Source organism: Varroa jacobsoni, unplaced genomic scaffold (genome assembly GCF_002532875.2).
Source record: "Varroa jacobsoni isolate VJ856 unplaced genomic scaffold, vjacob_1.0 scaffold_174, whole genome shotgun sequence".
Classification (NCBI taxonomy): domain Eukaryota; kingdom Metazoa; phylum Arthropoda; class Arachnida; order Mesostigmata; family Varroidae; genus Varroa; species Varroa jacobsoni.
In genome coordinates, this window is record NW_019213076.1 from 108,639 (window position 1) to 135,661 (window position 27,023).

General features: G+C 39.3%; 2 protein-coding genes across 2 annotated transcripts; one reads left to right on the plus strand and one right to left on the minus strand.

The window, feature by feature from the left end:
• The first annotated feature begins 295 nt into the window (after nucleotides 1–295).
• mats (MOB kinase activator-like 1) lies at nucleotides 296–9,293 on the plus strand. The gene is made up of 5 exons (XM_022852291.2): nucleotides 296–387; nucleotides 3,526–3,679; nucleotides 4,678–4,872; nucleotides 5,839–5,946; nucleotides 6,195–9,293. The coding sequence occupies exons 1-5, from the start codon at nucleotides 374–376 to the stop codon at nucleotides 6,423–6,425; spliced, it is 702 nt and encodes a 233-aa protein (XP_022708026.1). The 5' UTR covers nucleotides 296–373; the 3' UTR covers nucleotides 6,426–9,293.
• Nucleotides 9,294–12,789: 3,496 nt separating this feature from the next.
• On the minus strand, nucleotides 12,790–16,092 carry LOC111271493 (fatty acyl-CoA reductase 1). Its single transcript, XM_086972949.1, has 4 exons — nucleotides 15,378–16,092; nucleotides 14,813–14,953; nucleotides 14,506–14,519; nucleotides 12,790–14,460 (listed from the first exon to the last, which is right to left on the minus strand). The coding sequence occupies exons 1-4, from the start codon at nucleotides 15,527–15,529 to the stop codon at nucleotides 14,087–14,089; spliced, it is 681 nt and encodes a 226-aa protein (XP_086829075.1). The 5' UTR covers nucleotides 15,530–16,092; the 3' UTR covers nucleotides 12,790–14,086.
• Between the last annotated feature and the right edge of the window lie 10,931 nt (nucleotides 16,093–27,023).

Genomic DNA, 27,023 nt, shown 5'->3' on the forward strand with positions numbered 1-27,023 from the left:
TTCAGGCTGAAGCATGCGTTCATATACTAAACAACGAAAATCACAGGAAATAGGTAAAATTTGACGAAAATTTCCTAAACCATGCGAGCAGTTTCCGGGTGCACTTGTGGCCGACGGCGTAAATTCCAATCCCTTACACTTTGGGCCGAGGCAGGTTGGCGAATAAGCGCAAAACAGTTGTCTGGTTACAAGTGTGGGTGCTCGGAACATAAAAAAATACAGCTACGAAGAAAGAAGGACTTCTGTTACTCGAGAAAATTTCGCTTTGTGCTAGGTGTTTTTTGCAGGCCGTGCAGGCAAATTCTAAGTAGTGAATTTCTCTTGTTTTTGGTTGAGTGTGCCGTAGGCCATAGGTGATAACCCCTGAGACAACATGAGCTTCATCTTGTAAGTGGAGACCGACAAACAGAATGCACACTGCAGGCACCAGCAGCTGCTGGAACTGTAAACTTTCGAACGTGAATAAACAAATGGAATTGTTCTGTGTCCGAAATTAAAACAACTAATATTTCACTCATAACTTGAACGATGTTGCGATACGATAGGAATAAGTTATGTTTCATTTAGACTAGGGACTAAACAATGGAAAAGTTTTTCCTCTTAGGAAAAAGGGTAGAAAATATTTTGCAATTTCATAAAACGTATGTCATGCGAAATCATCTGAAAGATGAGAGAAAATGAGTGGGCGTTATTGTTTAAGCCATAAGAACATTATTGTGTGAATGAATCCTGAGATTTGGTCGCTTGCAAAGCTACAAGACGCATCCATAACTAATAAGGGTTTTTCTCTTTGGGGTAAAATGATTGACAGCCTAGCCGTTTTCAGTATGCAGATACTTGAAATGATCAGAGAAAATTAGAACTAAGGCTGTTCGAAATTCTAATGTACCTTCTATTTTTCACACATTGCAGTCTTTACTATGGTTGTAGAACAGTGAAAAAGCCACCAAAGGCCTATCTACTTATCAATAGTTTGTCAATTTAGTCACATTATTTAATTGGTACTGTTATTAAAGCAGTTGAACATTTTAGTAATAGGTGAGCGAATTCTGGGGGAGGCATGGTTTCGCTCGTGAATACGATTACTATCAACATGTTCATATATTACCATTGTGTTTGCCTTTCGACTTTTTCTACGTAGTGATACTACGCGGAGTACGGCCGTATAGTTGTACAAATAAAGTAAAGGAATATTTTTTTGCCTTCATTTGCATGGCATTTTCATGATGGCAAAGTGACTCATAGGTCTTAATTTTACCACAGAACCATATAGTCTGGTTGAATACAAAACAAGGCGAACGGATACGAGCGTTGGCTAAGCGAGTCACATTTGATTTTCATTAGTGGAAAATAACTGACACAGGAAAGTAGTGAAAAAGCATTCCATAATGTTGTACGTGTTTTGTAATGTAATGTTTTTCCAGCGAGTTAATTTTTCATTGATTTTTTCGACGAAAGTCGGAATGTGGGCGTATCTTAACGCGGCTAGTTTTTGACAATTCAGATATTCATGATTTATTCATTGATCAAACGACTGTTTGAATCATCAAACATTTTTTGTATTGACATTTTAACAGTCGTTTTTTTAAGCTGCAACGTCTACCTGAATTGCTATCGATCGTGCCAATAGACGAATACCAAAAGGAAACACGATTCCGGTAAATATTCCGGGAAGTCACAGCCGGTCGTGGGTCATATCTGTTTTTGAGTGACATAACTTGCAAGATGACGCCAGAAATTGTGCCGATCTGAAGTATATATTTTGCTATTTGCAATGAAGTTCCATTGTGATACATGCCAAACATTCCTGTTTATAAAATACATAAAACTAGATGTTTCTGGGTGGCAGCCTTCATCTGTATAGACTAGATCTACCTACGTGCCAATTGTAATAATGTCAGGACTCATTAGAAACTGAACATACGGTGCAGTAGGAATTACCGCATATAACATTGCAGGACTACTGGCATTTCAAAGGCAAAATTACTCATGAACCATAACAATAAGGATCAAGTAACAGTGATGTTTGTTAGAAAGTGCTATAGATAGTGCTCTGTAAAGGCGTAGCCTAGTTATATTCTTTGCAAACAAGCACCTTTATCAATATTCTATTATCAAACCATAATAAAGCCAATATTCACTTAAAGAAAGAATTAGCATCGCAAGCATTGGCTTCTCTCACATTTCTAAATTTTGGAAGTGAGGCACAAAGGGGAGGGGAAGTGAGTTCGTCGTAGGTGTACTCCGAATAAATAAACCTGCAATGTTTTTCACATACGTTTGCAATCCCTGAAGTCGTATCATTTTCACGTCCTTAAGAGAACTTGCTCACAAATTTTTGTATAGAAGTCCAACCGACAGCGGTGTCACACCGAGTAGGTCTGTCTGTCTATAATATATATATATATAAAATATATATATAATATATATATATATATATATATAAAAGACAGTGCGTGTAAAAATGCTCGGTTCGTTTGGACAAAGTATTGTCCGGGCTGTTTACACCAATCATCTCAGCAGGTGCCCTGGATGGGCAGTTACATTTAACATGTAGTAGATAAGTGATATAATCTCAAAGAGTTATTGAATCTGTTGCAATCGATGACAAACTACGCACTATGGGTGAGTAATTCGGCTGTTTGTAAAGTTCATGGAAAGCAATCTCGTTTCAATCCATGTCGATTTAACAATTTCTGTCTTGAATGAGATTATGGCTGCACGCACTTATGTAAACAGGGCTTATGATACAAAATGTCGGACCGGTGTTTCTATCTTTTTAGAGGTCTACACATACAGATGTAGGGTCCCAGATTGTAATTTATAAATTATGACCCGGTGAGCCCCAAAAAAAAGAAAAAAGGATCTTTAGCACTTCATTTCTTGACTGCTATCTAACTGTTAATACAAGTATCTCCATTAAGTTTACCGTCGATTCGAGAACTCTATAGTCCGGAGACAGTTTTAACTGTACAAGAGTCGCAGTTTATTTTTGGGTTAAAAGAATTGTTATAATTGTGCGCAAATGAGATGTACTTAAAGAAAGTCAATCAAATGTCTTGGTTGTTAAGAAAATTCGTCCGCATTTTGACGCAAAGCCAGTCTCGGTAACTATCACGAAATCTTGCAAATCGTTCTAGGGGTAGGCAAAAATGCCACTAAGTAGAGTGGCTCAAGAAGCAGGGTCGCTCTTAGTCGAAGTTTGTCACGTAGAACAAACTAGTAAGTACGTGTGGCTCCTTGGAGGACTTCATGTGTATCCTTCGTATGTTATATATAGCATAAGCATGATGTGCGAATAGTCGATATGCGCACGACCGAAACATGTTGAATGATGACGTATAAAATGCTACTGAGTCGCATAATATGGCCACTCTAATTATGCTTAGTGCCAAACTACTAATATAGTCGTAGTAAATCTTCTGCTTGGATAGCTATTGCTAGATCACTGAGCCTTAAGTTAGCCTAAGATGGCTGCTTCATAACGTATTCATAACAAAACTATGTTTCCTTTGAATTTTTCAGCGGTGGACGTTCTTCAAAGACTTTTAAACCGAAGAAACATATACCAGAAGGAACGCACCAGTATGAGTTGATGAAGCAAGCGGCGGCTACGCTTGGAAGTGGAAACCTTCGTTTGGCTGTTATGTTGCCCGAAGGTGAAGATCTCAATGAATGGGTGAGTTTGTAATAGAGTAGCGAACGCAAACCGATGAATTCGGTGATTCAAATAATGAAGTCCGCGACACCTGAAGATATTTAACTGTGAAGTTTTCGATTGCTTCATTTTACTATTCGTAATCGTACTAAATATTGGTACGTACAGCATCACGGACTCTATGAAGGCGCGAGCCGCCACCTCGCTCTGTATTTCGTACACAATGAAGATGTATGGAATTGGAGTTTCATTGGGCTCAGCTTGTATTCAAAGGTTATCATCAATTTAAACTCTTGTCTTTAAACTGATAAATAATAGATTGAACAAGGTCTAAAATGCAGCGAGATCAGGTTTATATTTATCCGTTTGTCCATTACACGGTCTTAATTGCAGCGTTTGGCCACGTTTGGGGGCCGCTTCAGCAGTTTAGTACCAAGCTGCTCACTAGGAGAAGAAGGTTCTACAGATTAACTATAGTGTCTAATAATAAATCTATTATTGAAAAGAAACCCCTATGAAGACACCCCCGGTCGTGTAGCTGCCTTTTAAACGGCCTGGAAACTTCATTGAACATTAACTAGACTCACCAACTGAACTCCAGGAGCCTTAGGATGCTAAGATGCAATTTCCTTGAAAGTAAAAGTCCTTCCGACGAGATACGGACCGCATGATTTAATGTACTATAGATAGAAAACACCCGCTGCGAGTCAATTAGTTAGAGATAATATCAGAAAAAATTTTCGTCTGATCTGCCATCTCATACGGAAACATTTATAATTATCACAAACTAGCACGAATTGTGTGTAGAGCGGGTCCACCGATTCACGAACGTGACAGAAAGTCTACTGCTGTTTCTGCTAAAGAAGCAGATTTCATCCACAATTTTTTAGCAGCCCTTCCAAATATGACTACCCTTTCACTTTTCTATATATGTCTAGTCTCTCTGCTACAATGAATAATATATCCACATTATTTTATCATTAAGTTCTGCTGTCTATCCTTTTTTTTGCATCGATTAGGTGGCCGTAAATACAGTAGATTTCTTCAACCAAATTAACATGCTGTATGGAACTATCACGGAGTTTTGTCGGGAAGACACATGTCCCATAATGTCGGCAGGTCCGAAATATGAGTATCACTGGGCAGATGGAACCACGGTAAAGAAACCTATCAAATGCTCTGCTCCCCGGTATATCGACTACCTAATGACCTGGGTACGTATAGTAGAGATCTGAAAATGGCACGGTACGTTCTCAAGTGTAATATTGTTTGACTAAATATTGAGTGTTCTAATGTCCTCAGTGAATTCAATTACAATTTTAAAGAAGAACACATAAACGGATCGAGCTGAATTTAATTTGGTCTTGATGCTGAGTGCCTCCTGTTTGTGCACGAGGCACAGCTTCGGGCACGCAGGAGAAGCTAAGCATATAACATTTAATACGACAGCTTGAAGCATCCGTGAGCAAGTAAGTCGAGCACTGCTTGAATATTGCTATTATTACCCTGCTGAAATCAAGCGACGCCACACATGTTTAGAGCGTCGATAGGGGTCACATAAGGCTCTCCAGCAGACCCCGGTAATGATTAGGTATTAATGCTAACGCTAATGGGCATATATACGATCCGCAGAGGGCTTCTACAAATCTAATTGCTCTGTCAACGTAAATCGCACCATTTGTGGACACAATTGGAAGGTGTTCGAATTCGATTATTATTAGGGTGAGGCTTTCCCCGCTCTCCATATTCCCAAACATATTTCCTAGGGACACTGGAGTACCTATAAGATGAATATATATATATATATATATATATGAATGAAGAACAAAAGTTGTCTTATGGTACAAAACAAATATACCTACAATTAGGGAAAAGCAAACTTAACTTACTATTTGACATCTATTTAAGGACTCAATGCATTGTCTTTTCTAACTAGTTGCCTTTTAACTTTCGACTCACGTCTTACTTAACTGTAGACCTTTTCCGTCTCTGTAGTTTTTCTTTAATTTCATTTTAGCATAATAATTGTAAATTTCATTGAATGTTTGGATGAATATAGTGCGCTAGATGAATGCGCAGTACCTCACCGTCAGCAAATGTTCAGTCAATGCTAGGTTCTGTACTCCACAGCCACAGAAGCTCATGACAATCTATGTTATTGTTCTGAATGGATCTCACAGGTACAAGATCAGTTGGACGACGAGAGTCTGTTCCCTTCCAAAATCGGGGTCCCTTTTCCTAAAAACTTTCTTTCTATTGCCAAGACAATCCTTAAGCGACTCTTCAGGGTAAGTCAGAACATGATACATGTGTTGATTTTCCATTTGCTACTTTGGGCTGAGACATTACCATTAGGTGTCTGGTTAAAGGACGTAATAGACATGGCGTTGGTCGTAGCTTAAGTACTTCATGTTTAGAGAAATTCAGGAAAACGACGAAGCCATTTTCAAAGTTTTTTTGATACATAGCAATCTAACTATGTCAGTCGCATCTGCTAAGACGTTGGTAACAATTTGTCCTGATGTCTGCGTTGCAGGTTTATGCCCATATCTACCACCAGCACTTTGCTCAGGTTGTCCAGCTGGGTGAAGAGGCCCATTTGAATACATCGTTCAAACATTTTATCTTCTTCGTACAGGAGTTCAGTCTGATCGACCGACGAGAACTGGTTCCACTGCAGGAGCTGATTGATCAGCTTACGACCAGAGACCAAAGAACCCCATTAGAAAATGGTCATAGCACTATTAATACGAGGAAGATACAATAGATATAGAGCAATTGATACGGGGGGTAGAGTGTTCAATCTATTATGTAATGAACGGGGTAGGCATATGATAAGGCGTAAGTTATCATGTGATGGATCGTCGAATCCTGTTGGTACCTATAGCCGTGGTCACGAAGTGAGAAAAAACCCGAACCAGCCTCTATAAGCTACATGCATGCATGTCACGACGTACTGACTATGCTGGAGTTTAGCGTTTCTCTAAATCGTGTTTGCGAAACATCTTAAAATACCCAAATGTCTTTTGCGGTTTCACGGTCATCTTCGATATAGGATCCGCCTGATTTTCAGCCATTTTATCTATATTTATAGTCTTTTGCACTAGCTAGCATAAGTAGGAGATCATTGATCTATTCGAAGGAGCAAATTTTCAAATTTATTTCTAACTATGCTCTTATTGATGACATTAGGCTTTGAATCTAAAAAATGCCGGATCCAAGTTCTGGGCAGATACTATTTCGCGGATCTTCAGAAGTGTTGTATAGCGAGGCACTTTTGTGAAAGATCTTCATGTAGTCTCTGCAACGCCAAACAAATATACAAGGGAAAGGAAAAGGCGTCCGTTTATGACGATAAGGGAAACGACAATCTTGTATACGACTCGGAGTTGACGTACATTAACGTGTCGTTTTGTGAACATGGTAAATTTAACAGAACAAGGTACGGAAGTAGTAGTTACGAGTGAAAATCTCAATCCGTGTGAGACATGAATCATGTGTAGAGATTACTATGTAATTAAGAGCACCGTGGTATTTCATTGTAAATTTAGCTCGAATGGGTAAAGAAGAGAGAGTAGCCAGGAAATTGTGTTTAAAGAACGCATGGAAAAAACGAACGTGGACACATGTCGATGGCGTAAGAACGATCCTGGTACGGTTTTTCGTTAAAAAATATTTTTGTAAATGCGTACTTGGGAAAGGATGGGATATCTTTCTTCCTAAAATTTATGAGGCGATGCCAGTCGAGCGTAAATGATGTAACGAGTACATGTGATAACATCGTTATCAAAAAATGACAAAAATGTAACACATTTGCATGAAAAAAAGTTTAGAATAAGGCACAATCTCTGATTTAAATAGCGTGAAAAGTGACCATTTTGTAACACAAATTAGGACTGAAATCAATAAGCGTTATCGAATAAGTGTTATATGTAAAATGTGATGTGAGGTTTAATAACAATATTGCCGGTGGCTTTGGAGAATTTAAATTCGTAGTAATATAGGTGGGATATAAACGTATATTATAGAAAAACAGACGGTTATTTGGAGCTAATCGAAAGCTACTGTGAGAGAATAGGGTGTGACCTAATAGAAGAAGCAGCATTGGAACGAACCTGCACGTCGTACACTGTAGGTTCAACAAATTTTGACTGTTTTGTAATGATGTTAGAACTCCAAAATACAAACACTAATTGTCAAGCGATTTTAGCTACTCTGAGCAAAGGGGGTCAATAGAAGACGTAACGATGGGCTTTTTTAGGTCTTGTGTCGACCACTGCAGCGATGTGCACCAACCGTTGAAAACAGAAAGAAAATCGTCTCGATGAAGGGAATGTTGAGTGGGCTAGCTGTAGGTTTTCTATGAAGTGTGAGATAATGCTAGAAAAAAACATTTAGATGAAAAAACAAGATTTTCGCCAACCAAGCGCTATCAATTACATATTCTTCGAGGTCGACGATTTTCGTAATCGCCAAAGAGTCACTTTTTGGACAATATTAAATGAGAATAATGATTAATATTGTTAGAAAATGACATTATTATTGTAATATTATTATATCAATCTTAAAATTATTATTATTATTATTAATATTCCAGCAGTAAATCAACGTCCTCGTTATGGTGCGAAAGACGCGTACGTACAAATATATTATATACAATACAGAAGCAAATACAGACAGACATCCACATACACACTTGATGTAGACACACCTATACACGTAGATAATTTTTGTGTCTTTTGGAAAAAAGGACGTTCTCAAAGTCGAAGGATGACACAGTGAAGGATTAAGCGGTTTGAAATTGGGATTTTTAGAGAGAGCGCTTCTTAGCCGAGTACTATGAGCTGAGATAGAGGGAAGATTTTTTGTGGTGATACGTCTGTGGACACAATATATACATACATTCATACGATATACTATACACATTTACATATACCACTAATATTAGCAAAGGGAATATTGTAATCACGCGTTTAAAGAGAAGCTGCTGGTGTATGCGAAACGTAAATGGATAAAAGTTTTGTATCAATGTGGGTCCTTTCGTTTTTTCTACCTCCCCACGTGAGTACTAGATGCCCAAATCGAAGTCACACGTGTCAAACTCTACCTATTGTGGTAACGCTTCGACCGGTGCGTGCATTGCGTAAGTGTGAAATAATAACATCGGCTTATGTCAAAGGCGCACGACTCGACGTACACAAATATTATTAAGATGCTACCCTATGCCTTGGCAGCATGTTTTGTTGCTCGTTATCGAGAAGCCGCAGCAAAACCACTCTGAAGTGGAGCAGCAATTTCGTATGGCATTGACGCCCACAAGCGCATCATTTTGTATATAGATATATATGAAGAGCGATTTCTCATCATAATTTTAGCCTCGTCCTTTACACGATTCACGATGCGAGTCACATGTCGACCACCCAACGGCATCCACTTTATAATCTGTCTTAAGTCGACGATGATTTGTTTGTGAATCCGGAGAGGAAACAGTATAAGCAAATAGCAATAAGGTAAAAGTGAACAGGAAATACGTCGATAAGATTCTAAAATACAACAAATGGAGCCGATAGCCGTGACCGGACGACAGCATGTTTTGTGTGATCAAATGAATGAATAAATGTGTTGAATAATCGAATGACGTGATGTCTTCCAGTCGTAGTTGTGACCATTGCGTTATAAATAGTAGTAACGGCAGGTGCCGAAGACAATTATCATTGTTATCGTAAACAAAAATAATATTGAAGATAAGAGGTGCACACAGCGTTACGGGGCGCTCACTGAAAGTATTGAGTTTTCGGAGGAATATGCTCAATGTGTATGATGATAGAAATGTGGCTAGCAATAAGGACATACGAATTGGACAAATTCTGCCTAAAAACTTGTTTTTTGCTCGTTATCGATGGGTTACAAATAATAAAGCGTCTGGTTAAATGGATTTGTTTAGTGGGGTGACGTCTTGTGCCACAACTTGGCTACGACTGCTTTATTTTTGCGTCCACCATCATAAAAAATGTAGTTTCAATCTCAAGTAAAATGTATTAAAAACAACATTAGTGCTTTTTATTAGATTTTTGTTACTATTTTTAGAGTTTTAGTTATTCGCATAGCGAAACGTTTGCAACATGACGTTATTGAATCCGGATAAAGACACAAAAGTGTTTGTTACGTTGACCGTTCTCGTGCGTTTTTGTTATTCCATCAAAAGTTTATCTCGTCTTTTCATTACCAACGAACTAGCTGTTCGTCAAAAAAAAACTCCTCGTGCTTCTCTCCATCCAGACTGCGAATGCCTATTTAATATGTCAAAGCTGGTCGGTTTTTGCTGGTGTGGTTCCTGTGGTGGCGACCTCAGCTTATGATCAACAACCCTACTACAGCTAAATAATTTCTCAGAAGGATGATTGTTATTATTACTCATGGTTTACATTTATACAAACTATCTTGTGATGACTTTCCAAAAATCGGTAGCCTCTAATTTCAGAGTAGCAGCATCCATCCACAGCTGCTATGGAAGACCAAACGGAAGAAGAATAACGTTAAGGAGATATCATAACTGATGCACTATAATAAAATGTCACTAACTAGAAAATTACTACGAGTAATGCTTGTAATACAGAGCAAACGCTTCAATCTAAGTCTCAGTTATATCTATATTTGCCTTTACATACATTAGTAAGGGTATAGCAGTCATCAAAGCATTCGAACAATAGATATACATTTAGGTGTGTCCAGATAAACTTACCTAATCAGCAAATTTGGCCACACCACAGAGGGAAGCGACGTGAGCCACGAGACAAGCCAGTAAATAGCGTCGCCGGTATAAACATGAGGTCGGCGGGGCGTAACCTTGCCAGCAAAAAAAAAACAAGAAGAAAGCGTATCAATACGTCTTGACCTCTATCTGCATTGATAACGTGTGGCTCCATAATAATCGATAGCAAAAATGATTTACTTTACTTCCAATAAGTGTAACTTGTTTTCGTCTGGTCTTATATTAGAACCAGTACAGCTAACAGGGCTGTCTTATACACTGATTATTTAGACAAGAACCCCGCATTACTATCGTATTAGCCATTAAACAGTCTCAATAAATTAATTCTCTTTTCTGCTTGACACAAGCCTAGAGTCGACCTTCGATCGCAAAACTATGAATACAATACCTACAGAACGAGTCGTTTCCGAGCGGCAGGTACGGTTGTGAGATCTCCGTCCATTAAAAAATAGCGAACGCCAAACAGATAGCTCGTGATGTATACCTCCCAGTCGAGTGTGTCTGCGTGTGTGGAAAAGCTGACCATCCACATGGCTCCAGGCCACATTTTCAATAAAACAAAAGTACTTCACTGTAATAAAAATAATAATTTTAGTTATTCGACTATGTCAGCCCGCTGTATAGCCACAACTGCGAAACTGTTTGTTAGCACTGGTGGGCTGTATACTTTGGCTTTTGGCCTTAGGAAATTTCTATTATTTGTGACAAGACGGGTTGGCTTCCGCACTTCGTAACCTTTTTTTCATAGATGATATTTTTAATCACGCAGCATTGCATATGAGCATCTACTTCATGCCTACCATGCCCGTATTTCATTGGCTTTCACGCGTAATATAGAAATACGACGTTACAGACCACTATGCGGGAAGCTTCGTGTCAATGTTTCAATCCTGAGTTTATGTTGTAGATCTTGTAGGTCATAACCTAGTAAAGTACGTCGTAAATTACTAGCATGAGTTTTGCCGGCCCATCAACCAGTTTGACATGGCGGAGTTTAAATATTGTCAAATAGCAGGGTGTCAGCTCTGGGAGCTTGAGTCTGGAAGGGGGAGGGGGGGGAATAACGAAAAATAGTTTTCGGAATGTGTCTTTATTAACCCCGGCATTTTAATTATCTGTTGCAAATATAAGGGTATATGCAAGCAAAACAATACGGGTGATGACTGGCAAACCAAAGCCAGGCCAGTTTTGGAGGGCGCAAAGAAACGTTGGCCTACATTTCATATGGATTTTACATGAACGCGGTTTTTTGCACCGAAGCCACGCTGCCAGCTATGTTGAGGAACTTGCATTGCTAACTAAATGGGTGAAATAATAATTTAGCAGGTTACTGAATGAATTGTTAACAAGAATTTACAATTCATAGTGAAGAACGTTAAGATTGACGCATTTCGGATGAAAGATTCAAAATCTCTTCGCAATATGTTACTCGTCACTAATATATTTGTCCATTGAGATTTACCCAACTATAAATTATATCGTAAAAAATAGCACAAGAAGTTACATCCGCATAAAGCGTACGTATTGATCGATCTCGCTTAGAGACGCAAAAAGACGTTTGGTATTGCTGTTCCTGAATTCCGAATCATGCACGTAGAAGAAATGAAAGATCTCAATGGTGTCCACAAAGCGTTGATATTTCCATACTACATTGAACTGTTTCCCCGTAAGCGATAAGACAACATGGATTAGCTGAGCAGGAACGTGGTAATTCCAGAACATTAAACTACACAGAAAATAGAGGCCAGTCACGTTTTCGGGAATAATAGTAAACGATAATAAGGTACTACTAGTATTAGTAATACGATAATGGAAAAAGTATTTATCTAAGCAAACAGAATTATAGCACTTAAACTTAAATCTCTATAATGTTATATTTAACAGCCTACCCTATATTGTAGCTGACAGCTTGCAATGTCCATGCGAGGATATCGAAGCATTTGAATTAGGGGAAATCTTCGGGCCAAATTTAGGCCGATTTCTTTCATTTGCCGCTACGAGATGCGGTTTTTAGGACCAATTGTCGCCTGGAAAACGCTCAGCCCGACATAGCTAGCGGCGCCTAGGCGAGATTTGCCAACTGGTCAAACCCTGCTTCACCCTCTCGCTAATAACCGGAACTGCGCTAGCATTGCTATATATGATAGGATCATATGGACAGTACTAAAACGGTACGTTACTGCTCACGTAGTTAAATGTTTCACTGCGTCCTTACCAGATTTTCCATTTACCGATTAAGGGTAGGCAGCAATATTTGGTGGCACTCCGTATAGTCGTCCAAGGACATGTCACGATGTTACATATACTAATAGTCGAATGTTATACACGATTAATATATGTGACTTTCATTATTCACACTTTAACGGTGTAGTATATATGTGTCATTGGCGACATGTAAAAGAGCAGTACTGTCTGTTTATCTCTTTCGATCTACGGCTTGGTTATCCGAGCCACCGTGTCGGCGCCATGTACAGTTTATGCAATTTGATATTGGAAACATTTGTTAGGGAATATCTGAGCTTCAAATCTTGATCTTTACTTTTTATTTACCTCGAATTTATTGCTAGGTTACATATAAGTGATGCAAATATTATGGTAACTATGTAGATAGGTATGTATTGATCGGCCCTGCGAATTAAAGGAAACAAACGTTTGAACGCAGATGGGGACGTATGCTTTGGAAGAGCTCCAACATGCATATATGCTATTTTATAAAATTTATTTTGCAAACAACATCTACTTCCGTATCTCAGATGAAATCCTCTGAAAGTGTTTCGGAATTTACGTCCCGCACTGTTCAGGCTAAGCATTGCTTCAGACAGCTGGTTTTTTCCAGCGCAAAATGCAAAGTGTCTAGGGCCTACCTCTAGCCAGGACCGTCTCACCCATCAGTCAGATCTAAAAGCGCATACTTCACCATTACACTATTACATAGGCAAATAACACCGTCTACTCATCCCAGATCAGCACGGTACTTGGCTGTGACGATGACGGAGTTCCTAACGAGATCCAGTGACACAAAATCAGTAAATGTGTCACATGAAGTGGCCGGTGCTACTTGTAGCAGGTCAAGGCCGATTACCATCAAAAGGCCTGAAGGACCATTTGTGTTATCCAGCCAATGCTGTGCAGGCAGAACTCAATACAGCTTTAGCCAGTCGAGGCAACTAATTTAGGACTTGTTTGTGTTTTGTCGTACAAATATGCAAGCATGCTCAAAGTCATGTGAAGGGTGTCGTTATTAGAGTACGTTCTTTGTTAGGGGAAGAATTACTTTATGTTAAGGTTTTTTTTTCTGTGTATTAGCCAGAATATTCGGAAACATTCGGCGTGACTTAAAAACAGTCGCTAATATGTATTTCGATAAAATTTTTTTATTTGACACATATTGTGTGATCGGATTTGAACTCCTGGCTTCTGGAGCAGCCTCTTCAATTTCTTATAGTGGGAAAATGCACACTGGAAGCTATCAATTAGTTTATAAAAGGTAGCTATAACCCTACGAAAATTGCGATCACGTAAAAAAAAATAACAATAAATATATTGTACATTTTATAAGCGACGTCGTTGGTCTTAAAACTTCTCATTAATTCTGGTGTTTGTTTACTTTTATTTCTCTACTACAAAACGACCACTATTGTCAAGCCTCTCAAAATTTACCACCTTTGTATCGTTTGTAAAAGCAATAAGTTGAAAAGTTTTTCCCTTATAAGAATACTAATATAGGTTCCTAATCGAATTGATGAACTTGCAGTGAGAGGCTCTTTCCAGGCGGCAAGAACAATCGACGGTCGTACGATGACAACTGGAAGCTCGTTTTGATACTCGTAGACAATACATTCTGCACATGCTGTTGTACACGTGTAGCTGTTGGGAAATTGACCACCTAAAACGGACGGCGCAACCGCTGTTATCTGCACATCGTTCAGGTGTGCTACCATTGCAAATAGATCGGATACAGAACAGGGCAAACTAAAGGGGCGATGAATTAATAAAAACAGTTCATGAAAATACGGGGTTAGCTTTATAACTTGCTTAAAAGCTTGTCAGATTCTACTTTCCAAGCAAAATTAACTTTGATATATAAATCTGAAACAGGTCAGCACACAGAAATCAATATTTAAGGTGAACCAGCGATTAAAGCATTAAAGGAGCTATCAACATTTATTGAAGACTATTTTTGTTTCTACAGTTAGGGGAACACTTCAAATATTCTTTATTAACTGCCTTGGAACGTACAGCTGCTATCTCAACTTCCCCGTAATCGAGCAACTGAGCACCCGTCGATCAGTTCATACATCTTTCTGTATACCTTTTCAAGTGCAGTGTCATTTTTACTTCAGTTTCTCTGTCGAATCCTGTAACGGTTCTGCCAAACTTACTCATAGATCTTCTCTTCAGCAATATCTCGTGCACAGTTGGCATACACCGTAGATATGTGCACAAATAACTTCAGATTCTTCATTGACTTCGCTAATTCCAATAAGCGTTCGGTTCCGGCTATATTCGCATTCATTGCCTCCCTGAAAAGTTAATTCTGATTGACTTTTACTTGTCGTTTTCATTAAATAAATTAGTAGAGAAGATACATCGTATTATATCGGAGATATAACGATATGTTGTGAAACAGTGAGATATGGAAACGTACACACCCATTCAAATGGTTGTAAACGTTCTTTCAGCGAAGTCGGGTCATAACTGACTGAAAGGAAATGTTTGACAGCGAGGTTGACAACAACCTACATTTTCTCAAAATAAGAATGAATTTCGTAATTACATAATTTAATTCTGGTCATATAATAGTATTAGTCTTGGACAAAGCTTGGCCTACTTCCATGAACTGCGACTGAAACGGACGAGCGTAAGCATTATTATGATTGTCAGTTAATATCTGCACAAATTTATAATAGTTGCGAAAATACTAGAGGGACTCTGGTTATGTTTACTCATCGATACGGCCTGGGCGGGTCATCGAAACGAACCGATGCAGCTGAATGTATCACGACGGAAATTTTGTTTATGAGGCGCTGTCGATCGGACGTACTAAGCCCCAAACCCGGTTCGAGGACACGCCCTGAATAGCTTGTACTTTTCTGCATGTTTCCGAACCTCGTCGCTGAAGCGTTTCCGCAAAAAGCTATTTTTTCACTTGTACAAAGAAGAGAAATGGGCCAAATCAGTAAGTAAGGTGCCTCTCATAGGACATGTAGCTTATGATCGTTTGCGAAAATAGTCCTTTTTCAGCATTGATGTTATTAGCCAGCCGAATACATTTTGCTAAAGAATAAATTGAAATCTTTTATTTTCTATATGCAGTTTTATTATGTGTTTTCATTTCATATTATTTTCTTGCATGTGTGATTTTCTATCAGTATGATTCTCTCTGATGCTACAATCACTTGTCTTTTGTTAAATATGAAGGCATACGAACAGGTTCTTAAAGGATCTTGTGAAGACGCTCGCTGGGAAGGCAATTTTTTTTGGACCTTATCAATAGGTAAATTTGCTTCTTCAGAATCGCCTGTAATTAATCCTTATAATTACCTTTCGACCTACGGTTGGCCGATGTTACCGTATAATCTACCAAATGCACTGCTACATTCAGCATAAATTTACAAGTATTTATTTTTTCCGCTTGTGAAGCATGTGCAAAAGGACCAAAATCCGCTTAGGCTATGATGAATAAAATTTATTTCCTTATTTAGACAGATTCAACCTAACCCAATTTTTCTGAGTAGGAAAAGTTATTTTTTATAAGTTAATTTCACTCTCGTTGGCTTTCTTCATCTAATGAGTGTTCTTGTTGAGCTTAGTAACTCTTGGCACTTTATTATAGCTTCCCCTGCAGTAACGTTGACTGAAATGGGTCCAGACCTTTCTGCAAAAAAAGATACCGAGCTAGCTTATGTTCGAGGCGTGTCTTAAAGGCCTTTCAATCCAAAGCCCACCAATACTGTTAAGCTTCTTATTTACTTTACGATAAAAATAAGCGTGTATTTTTCTGATAAAAAAATGGTTATACAGTATATTTCTATAAGAGCAATTATGATCCTGCGTATATCTTTCTCATCATGCTGGTGTACTCAGAGATCCGCCGAGGAACCTCGGTGAAAAATCGGCTAACTTGCACGAAACCTTGCACTAGTAGGTGTAGTCTTTTTTTGTCTTTAATTTAAGAGTTGCATGCAAAAATAACGCTATCATTCATAGGAAGTTAAAAAACTTAACACACTTCAATTATTTATGGTAGTCTCTGGTATAGATCTATGAGTCCGACGGCTTCAGCTTGGCGGAATATATTAAATTCACCTAAACTGGTGACTATTAAAGAAACAACTGTGAATTTAGTTTTTGAATCTGTTGGTACCCAAGAAAGTCTTTTCCTTGGAAGCCGCATAAGCCTTTTCTATGGACAGTTTAGCGGAAATTAATGTTACTCACCCTCACAGAGAATCAATTGTAGCACACGAGATTGCGTCGTTAGTAACGGGAGCTTGTTACAATAACTCACACGTTAAAATTTCCCATAAAGAATAAACTATAATATGTTACTTTCTAGTTTTTCGTTTCATCAACCAGGGCATGGTCATTGTAATTTGTAGTAGATTTGGACGTAGTTCCCATACAAAAAACTCTACTTAATTTCCTGTTGAAAATACAGATTTTCTCCCGCGTGCTTCAAAGTATTTCGCCAAAATGTTTCTTATTTGAGCCAAGCCTATGCACAGAAATCGGCTTAGAATCGTTTTAGAGATGTCGTAAGATACGTACAAACCTTTGTCTTTTTAGCAACAGGCGATGAATGTTTAAGCTATCTTTCAAATATGTAACAAAAAGGTTTATGTGTACTGGCCCATTAGGGTTTAGAATGAAGCGGTCGCATCTTTACTGCGAGCGTACTATATACCGCTCTATAGTTAGATTTTCATGGACAATATATAATTGTACATGACAAAATCTATCCAAACGGTGGGGGCAGTATCAGTAGTATGTCGGACATGAATCTATATAGACTCCCAGTAAATTTATCCCAGAAGAAAATCGATGCTTTTTCCCTGACGGACGCACCTTTACCGCTGCTTCGTCCTAACCTTGGCAATACCTTGAGATGGAGCCTATTATAACGTGAGTTTCCACCATTGTTCAACAAAAAATGTACTATAAATTTGCCTTTATTAAAGATATTGCTCTTAATTTTCACCCTAGTTCTAAGCAAAATTACAGTAAACGAAAAAAAGAAGATAAGATGATTTCAAATTCTACAACGTCGGGATTGTCGACCTTTGTCCCTTGCTCGCTTCTTGCTGATGTACGCCTTGACTTAAAATGATTGATTTCAATGCAAAGTTTGTATAACCCAATAATAACGACTCCTCTAATCACAACTTCGGTTTTCAGCTAGGGATCTAAGGAGAAGATCGTAACTCGTAACTTATAACAAGATTACACAGCAGAATAATTCGGGAACTAGTTGAACCTTTTTTTGTTTTAGCTATTCTTAAAATATTCTATTGTGTTTCTAGATACTCTATTTATATTGGGTGTTTGTAATTACTGGACGCTAATGAAAAGTGGCCTTCACTGTCCTTATTTTGCATATTCAACCAGTCATATTGGGTACAGCATATAACAATGCTAGTTACATACTCTATTTATAAATGTTTAAGTACAAGACCCTACTCTACGTAACCATAGATCGCGCGAAAAAATCAGCTAATTAGAGCCAGATATCGCTGTTCTGTGTCTGGTCTGATATTTGCAGGTAATAAAAAAAATTATATCGTTACTGAGACAACTTTCCAACGGTTCAGAATCGACTTCGGAGTTGGTTGATGCCCATATAGAGCATATTTTTTTTTAGCTGGAAATTTAATATAATCTTAAGGTATTGACTTAGTACATATGTAAACTGGACATGTTGTTCTACTTGTGTGCTTAAAACGAGTAAATGGCCTAGGAAATCGGTTATGTTAAAACACTAAGCACATTTATTTGCTCAGAGGTATCTGCACTAACACTATTATATTATACTGTTTATAAGTACGTTCACAAGAGGTTTATTAGTGGGATGGGTAATTGGATCTACTCCAGCTCGTCCCACCAATTCGTACCACGCGATAACCAACTTATAATAAAGTTTAGCTAAATGGTATTGTAGATGTGTCAGGGAAAATGCGTACACAAGATTGTCTAGTGCTTCAAGTTGAGCTTCGCGGGCTTGACCCGCGTGTAGTTCTGAACAGAAGAGGAATTTCAGTTTTTCCCACAGCAGAAAACGTCTGCTGGCGGGAAATGAGGAATTGTCCATTACGTGCTACAACATACATCTGGGTCTAAAAATCCCAGAAGTTCGTTAAAATTTCAGTAATTGCAGAAATGTGAATGACAGGTTATTAGACAGTGTTCCCGAAGAACAATTTCGTTGACTCTGAAACGGTTATGACGTACACTTACGCGGCACTTAGTCACTGAAGGTAACTTCATCTCTGTACTTGTTTTGCCATCCAGTAATTTTCCGTAACTCAAAGTTTTTCTCGTTCGCTTCAGGTTAATTCTACGCTGTCTAGTTTACCGCTTTGCTGTTTGGCCAATGAGTTCATTTAGGTTTTCGACAAGGCGAACGTTATTCTGAACTAATGATTTCATGTTGTCAAAGATAAAAGAAAAATCTAGGTAACAGATTTAAACTGTTTACTATCTACGTATCTGTATAGAAAGTAAACGCAATCGAGTGTATATATGAGTAACGTTATCTCTGTTTAATCCTCTTTGCGGTGTCCTCGTAAAGGGAGGCAGTGCCTGACCAGCTAAGATCTGCCAGCGCATAGACGCATCAAGTTCAATAAGTTTAGGCTGTACGCATTACTTACGTTATTGTGGAATAGAACATAGGCTAAATTAGGGTCGCAGATATCTTGCAGTTGGGTCTGTGACGGCAGCGTTCGAAGTGATTCGACGTTTGAGTAAGTAAGTGTTCCAGTATTACGTATAATACTTTATTTATATGATACGCACTTTTTGAAGCCTGCACCAGAAGCCGCTGGCCACTTCCCTGAAACTGAACACGCTTTAATTGTATCCAACTACGTTACGCCGTTGCCGATATACAGAGCAGTAACGAGGCTGACGTCATGAGTCATGCATAAGCTGCATTTGGACATATGTACAAGTCTGTTTTTTGGAGATCCAATTTATGATATGTATATATATATTTTGTTATTGTATGAGAAAGTAATAGGATCATGATGAAGATCTAGAACAATCAGTTATGATCTCAGAGATGCCGTTGTCTAAAATAATTTAGAAGTTAGGAGTTATCAGGCGTTCGAATGAAAAATAGAATTCTTCTGTGATAAAATATAGCTAGGCTGTGACTGTCGGGCAAGCTAGACTAAAAGCAACAGGACAGTGCACTTACGAGGTTGTATTTAGGTCAACAATAACTAGATCTCACCAGCATTCACTTTTGTGTGAACTAAGTTTTAGAAAGTTATGCAAGTTCACTGCAGCATATATATATATATATATATATATATATATATATATGTATGTCTTTTGAATAACACGTAACTCACAATAAGTGCCAAATGATTATATATATCACTTACAAGACCGATTCAGGGTGACCCCGATCTCCCCGCCTGACCTAAGCCATTTATTGCATCATGTCCTTCATGAGTGTTTTGTGGCGGGCTAGATAATCACAAGTTACAGCGTGACATAATGTATAATTAGTAAGTCACTCCCCATGTTTCCGCTGACTTTCCGTTTTGAATCCGGCTTAATAGTGGCGGCATAGTTGATCTTAATGTTTGAATAAGTATGTACAAATGTATTATTTTACCTATAAGTAATGACATTGTTTTGAAGGAAAGACTACGACGGAGTAGCAAAGAAAATGTACAAAGATGAAGGGACCGTAGGCATTCGTGACATGAAGCCAAGCCTCACGCTGGGACGGTGAAAGTCCTATCACAAGATCTGAGCAGTACGATGATTTGAATAACATATTTAGGACGTACTGATCTAACGAATGCCAAGGTCACCTGATGGACGAATTTCCAGTAAACTATCGCTCGAACGAGGGAAAAACCATTAAGTTTTCAACAATACCGTCGCGTACGCACTAACTGTATTGTTCTTATAACATCAATCTGAAACATAATAGCGCGAACTCTCTACGTTGCTGCGTTTCTTCTAGTCAACTAAACGACGCCTAAATAGTTAGGCCTTGACGTTGGATTCAATGATTCGATTAAATTCGGCGTCAGCTGCGACTGCCCATGTGGCCTAAAATGAGCTTCCTTGATTTGGGTTTGCGTTGTGAGAGAGTCGCCCAAGAACTAAGATGAGGAAATTCTCTTGAAGCAGACGCGCGTTATTCCTTGCTGTTTTAGCGTCAGTTATAAATCTGTCTAATCATAAAGTGAGTTGTTTACGAATTAAACTTCGCCGTGATTCAAACAACGTTTGAAAGTACAACGGTTTTACTATTGAGTGCTATTTCACATTGGCCACATTGACAGATCATTGTGAATATTGTTGAAGCTCATAACTAAGGTTTGCTATTAATTGGTTTCCGTAAATTTTGGGACATTTGAGGTAGGCTAATGTTCAAATTCGCATCTAGGCACATCTAGTTCCGTGTTGAAAGGGTCTACCAACGGCCTAAAGCAAGGTTCGATTAACAGTACCAGAAATAAGGTTCGAGACATTTGTTATTACCGTTTAGCACAGTAGAGATTTGGACGGCCAAGCGCTAAATGCTGAAAGGTTTAGCGTAGAATCCCTCGCTGAGAAGTACCAGATCTTAATGACCTTTTCAGCACCAGCAGGCGATATCACCTAATTAAGGAACATTCATTCCTTAGACACGGACACAGAAAAGAATAGTTGATATTGCCAATCCAGTTCCACCTTAAACAACCTTCCAAAAGATCTGAGAACTTGTTTCAAACTAAGATGGGGGTGGGGGGATGATTGTGACACAGACCCGTTTACAGGCATCTGAATTGGATTCAATCGACCTGGGACCGCTTGCATGGATAGCGTGTCGTTCGACAAAATTCGAATGTGAGTTCACGCCTTGTTAACAAGATAATTTCGAAAAAGTCTATTGAGCCTATAAAAAATTTTTCGTTCAAAATTAATTAGTTAGGATTTGAAAGAAGCTAATCTTTTTGCTATGACGAAAACATTTCTCCCTAATACCATTTATGATTTAAGTTCTCTTGCGACTGAGAAATTACGCACCTTTTCGAGGAATCCAGAGCGGCCCGTGATAAGTACAATCTACTTACTGTAGAATTGAACGACGTCTGAGCGCCCTAAATGCGCCTTAGAAAAATCCATATTCCAACAGCACTCGAACGCCGACTGAGATTTTTAGAAATAACGACTGCACGTATCGTATAATTTTAGCCCACCGACTTCAACGCCGTAACTGAATAAATTCAATTCAATCAAGACAAGCTATAACTGTTGTCATGCAAAGCTCGGAGGCCGGAACATCTGCCTCAACTTTCTAACACTTAAAGTAACTGGTGTAGTCTTCAGCTGCCGACTCAGACGACACGGCTAAGCTGAGACTACGTTCTAGAGGGTACTTTTATTCTCCTTCTTATAGCACTTCTCGTCAAACCCGCGCCATAATAACGTTACTTGCAATTGCTAGCACCAGCTGTTCTTAGCCAGCGTAGATGTCGCCGAACGCTCTTTGTCACCCAATTATAGACGAAGTTCAAGCAGGCGCTAGTTCTTAAGGCTTTGTTTCTTTCATTAATTCTATTTAGGCTATTTGTTTCTTATATTTGCAATAAAGTTCTCTAACTTCGGATGGTAAAAGGGAATGTCTACAGCTCGATCGCTTCCATCTCTCATGAACAGCGCGCGGTTAACGAGCATTTGAAGCCTGCACGAAAACGACCCCCGTAGCGCAGATACAAGGGGGGGACGAAGTCGTCGTACTTTCCCAGTACAAATCCTGTGTCTGTTACGAGAAAGGGAGCCAACACTAGTGATGATTGGCTACTTCAGCGCGATTCTACGGACTTTGTTTTACCTGCGGATTTTCCTGTTTTGTTACGTCAGTGATCTCTTGTCTCTGCTGTTGAAGTTGTTTGCTATGAAGTACCTTGCAAGTCCGAAATGGAAAGGTGGTTCTCGCACGTAAGAAGCTTAGGTTGAGCTCCATTTCAAAGTTATAAATCTTTTTTAGTTATTTCCCTATGTATACGTCGTACGGGCGTTGGAGGAAGCTCGGATTTGATATAAATAGTTTCCGAATTTTTATTCTGGCTAGGAAAATAACAGTCCGATAATATATACGTTCTCAAGTATATATATGACGTATGTAGGTAACATACGATACATTAGCAAACAATTAAGGACAGTCATGGTACATTCAATTTGTTTGTTGATTAAGCCTCTAGTAATCATCAGTGCGTAGAGTTTTTCTACAACAGAGATCATATGCCCTGACCCTGATCGCGCCGAAATACCTACCGTTCTTGCTCCTTGATACAAGTAGATTAGCGCTTAGTGTTTCTGTTCAATGAAACATGATTAACAGTATAATAATAATAGAATAATAGCGCGTAATCTTTATTTGTCCTTATTTTGGCAAGGCTTACTAATGATCTGTCTGCGTTTTGCAAATGGCAATGACTGTAGCAGTTGTTTTTCGAGATAGAGAGAACCTAGGTACGTTTAGAGGCATCAGTGGTTAGAGAACATATACCTGTTATCACACTACTATCTTTTGCGTATTGATTGAGGTTTCGTACGAAGTGGGGAAATCGCTCAAACCGAACTCAAGCCAAAATAGATTTAGAATTTGCCAAGTCGAGCTCAATTATAACTCGCTATACTCAGCGATCAACAAGTAATCTATTATCAATCCCCACCGCTGCCTGCTTCCGAGATACGACAGTGGCCAATGTGTCCTCTGTACCTCGCCTATCCCAATGATACGCCTACGACTACTGCTGTTATTATTCATAGCCGGTTTTTTTGCCAGAGCCACGTATTACATAGAGCTTTTCAGAGCGGTTCGAAACATGCGGCTTGTAGCACGTTTCGAGTAGAGACCCAACAGCCCAAAACACGGAACTCCATCTGCGCGTTAGCTAAATTGAATGAACAAGCAAATCATAATTATATGTTTATTTAAGTTTACTTAACATTTTGGTTATGTTTTCATTAAAACTTCCCTGGATGCCCGGACGGAAGATGTTCGTTTGGTTTCCATTTAACACTTCTAGGGTTAAGTAATGAATATGCAAACAGGCCACCGATGGTTGCAAGCTGCATGGCAAACCCTAATCCAAGGCCGATCGCAACAAAACCTCCGAAAGCCTTGCATTCACCACCGCGGAGAGGCCAGGCTGTACGATTTTGACAAAAACTTGGAGCCTCTCGTAGGTTAGGATGTAATCTATAAGTCACTGCTGAGTCGATGTGCGGCCTCTTTTGATATACCGTTGAATACTCTCCGTGGTTATACGCAATTGGGCAGGCTGTACGGAGTGAGGGATATGTGTTCGGAGCATAACCGCAATTTGGACGGTACATAATGACTTGTTTCAAAGGCACGTCCAAACGGCAACCGTTAATAATTCTATCGAGCCAAAAGTGTAGGACGTATCGATTATCGGGGACCGTTCGTTATCGTTACCGGAATTATCGTATAATAATATTGCCGTAGTGGTTTTCTCGAACAATGGAATCTCATCGATAAGAACTGATATAGGCATATTTTAAAGTTAACAAAACCATTATCGACATAGTTCCGAAGAGAAAGATGCCGTGTGACACGATACCTCATGCCGTTCCGAATGTATAAGTTAAAAATCTAATCTTAGCTTGGATAGATAGGCAAAGAACTTTCTAGAACCGATGACTCTTAGGACGAAACCTGTCCTAGTTGCATACATTATCATTAAGTTTTTAAGAATTTGACCGAGTTTGATGGAGGAAATTTTGTTTGATAGTTGCCTAAGTACAATGAGAAATTTAATATTATATTTATTATGTGTACAAAAATACAATTGCACCATCTGAGGTAGTACGTCATTAGCTATAAGGGTGCCGAGAAGCGGAATCTGTGCTCTTTAATTACGATACGCGAACAGTTCTCCAGAAACGTTCTCAAACGCTGTATGATGAGATCAGCAAAAAAACGGTAGCCCCAGCCTTTTTCTTGGAATCGCCCTACATGAGGGTAGGTCGTCCGGATTGTCTTCTTTGGTGATGACGTTTGGGGGACATTAGCCTAGCTGACAGGCGTTGATACCGTAGGCAGACGCTGAATAGACTTGTCCGCTATTCATGCGCTTATCGTGGATTAGATCCGATCTTTCCGCTGTTTTCTGCTGAAACTACTCTCAAAAAAAAACTGAGTACTTAAAGCATGCACAACCCTGCCCCCAACGTTTTGCGTTACCAGTCCCCGAACTGGTATATAAATAACCCTTTGCATAAATGAGGGTTGTTCATATACCATGTAAAAAAAGCTCAGTCCGTACGATTGTGTTCAGCCGCGTAAATAGGTCTGCAGTACTCGATTAACACTGTGAAAATGATATCATGGTATCATTTGTGTGACTCTTTTCCTAATTGTGCTTAATTTTCCTGGCTCGTTATTCTGTAGCGCAAAGTGCTGTGGACGGGCTGACTTGTAGTCGCTACTCCAACGTATTCGAAAGCCGTCAAGCGGCCCTATAGCTGGCTAGTTTTCTCACTCAGCGCAGTGCGACAGAGGCTAGCTTAAAACTCATCTGGAAGCACCGGCCCAGTTAGCATGGCCCCGGGTAGGTTACGAAAGATTTCAGCACTTTGTCAAAATATCAGTGTAGGTATCGATGCCTACGAATGAGGGGCAGGGCTTTTAGCTTGGCGCCTAGTTCGGTTAGATCCGACATTTTTCGCAGTCTAGCGTTCTTTTTTGCGGAGTTGCTTGTTGCTAGCAATTCCATTTCGGCCAGTACAAGCTATTTCAGAGCGCTTCCCTGCCCCAGTGGGTTATTTTTTCCGTTTGCAAGATCGACGCAAACATTTCGCTTACCAAGCATTCTATGTAACACTTAAAAGTGTACATATCATTACCGGAGAGCTGACATCACCAGGAGACGATGAGCGAATTAGGTAATATGCGCACGCAAAGGTCGCTAAGTTTATCGATCCTTCAATGCGGACCCCACCGGTTTCATCACCCGCTGTAAAAACTGATTTTTTTAGAGGATGCATCTTTACAGCGGCGAAAACGTCCTTTGCCACGACAGGCGAATTTGAATGTTTGATCTGATGGTCTCACAAGCTTTCTACACACATTTGAATTTTTCCCTTCAGGCGATCGAACTTAATCGCTTAATAACACTTTGTAACTGAATAATGAATCAAGAATCTCGCACACGAACCGTTCCATTGTTCGATCTACGACTTGAACGTTGCAAATCTTGCGTCGCCGTCTTAGAGAGTAAGAGGGGGATGAGTCTGAGTGAAGCCGAAGTGATCGTTGCCTCAGAAGCTGCGCGCTAAACTCTTGGAGCGGCATGTGTACAGGTTACGTTCGATGCTCTCCACACACCTTGAGCAAGCAGTCAAATTGGTTACCTCTTAAAACAAAGCGGTTAGCCGGCGACAATAAGCGTTTTCGATTACCAGCTGAGGCCTGTCAATGGTCTACGGTTTTGTTAAGCGCGTTGCTATAGAGTCATAGCTGGTAAAATTGTTGCCACTCTGATTTAAATCTTGGCGTTGGTAAACAATATATATATAATCAGAGTCTAATAACCAAGAAACTATGACATCAAGGAGAAATACGAAATTATTTAAAGCAATAGCTGCTCATACGATTGCCATGCCATTTCACAGATTTGTTGGACTAACCCCAGTTAAGTTTGGCGAAACCGACCCCAGTTGGACTCCTCGGCCGAGGTAAGGCCCCGATGCCATTCTTGAAACTTCGAGAACCTATTCATATAGAAAAAGCTAGTAAAGAAGCTAACAAGATGAGACATACCCCGCTACGAGTGCAGAATCTTTAAAAGTCAGTATTAGTTGTTGAGTCTACTCCACCCCTTATCCCTCCGTTTGCGACTGCTTGAATCGATCTGAGCAGGTGAGTTATTTAAGCATCAGAAGCTGTTCGAGGCGTGGACCACTCAAGGACAAGCCTTTGGAAACATCGCCTGTGAAGGCACTTAGAGTTTTATAACCCTGATCGAGTACTTAGAAATACCGTTCGGGCGATTCATAAAGTGAGCACAGAACGAGCAGTACATAGCGAACCCGAAATGAAATCGCAGTAAACTAGAGAGCTCAAAGACACAGGACCGTTCCGTTCGAAAGTTTAAACAACTGGAATAAGTTTTGAACAATTATAAGTGTAAGACCAGATAAAGTTTCAGTAAAGATCAGGCGAAGCTTTTTACATAGTACTTTTATAGCGAATTACATATCGGCGATTTAAGCGTCATAGGATCATGTGACTTTATCAACGTTCTGTAATATCCAAACTTGCTTTTTTTTTTCAGAACAGCCAATTTAGCTTTAATAATGTCCTTAGGCCCTGCTTGGGCCTGTGAGACAGAT

Coding starts and splice junctions, on each gene's coding strand:
- mats (XM_022852291.2), top strand. Junction 3,680..4,677: donor GTGAAGATCTCAATGAATGG/GTGAGTTTGTAA, acceptor TGCATCGATTAG/GTGGCCGTAAATACAGTAGA. Junction 4,873..5,838: donor TCGACTACCTAATGACCTGG/GTACGTATAGTA, acceptor TGGATCTCACAG/GTACAAGATCAGTTGGACGA.
- LOC111271493 (XM_086972949.1), bottom strand. CDS start 15,529: ATGCAGAAAAGTACAAGCTATTCAGGGCGTGTCCTCGAACCGGGTTTG. Junction 14,954..15,377: donor CCGCCCAGGCCGTATCGATG/AGTAAACATAAC, acceptor TTAACTTTTCAG/GGAGGCAATGAATGCGAATA.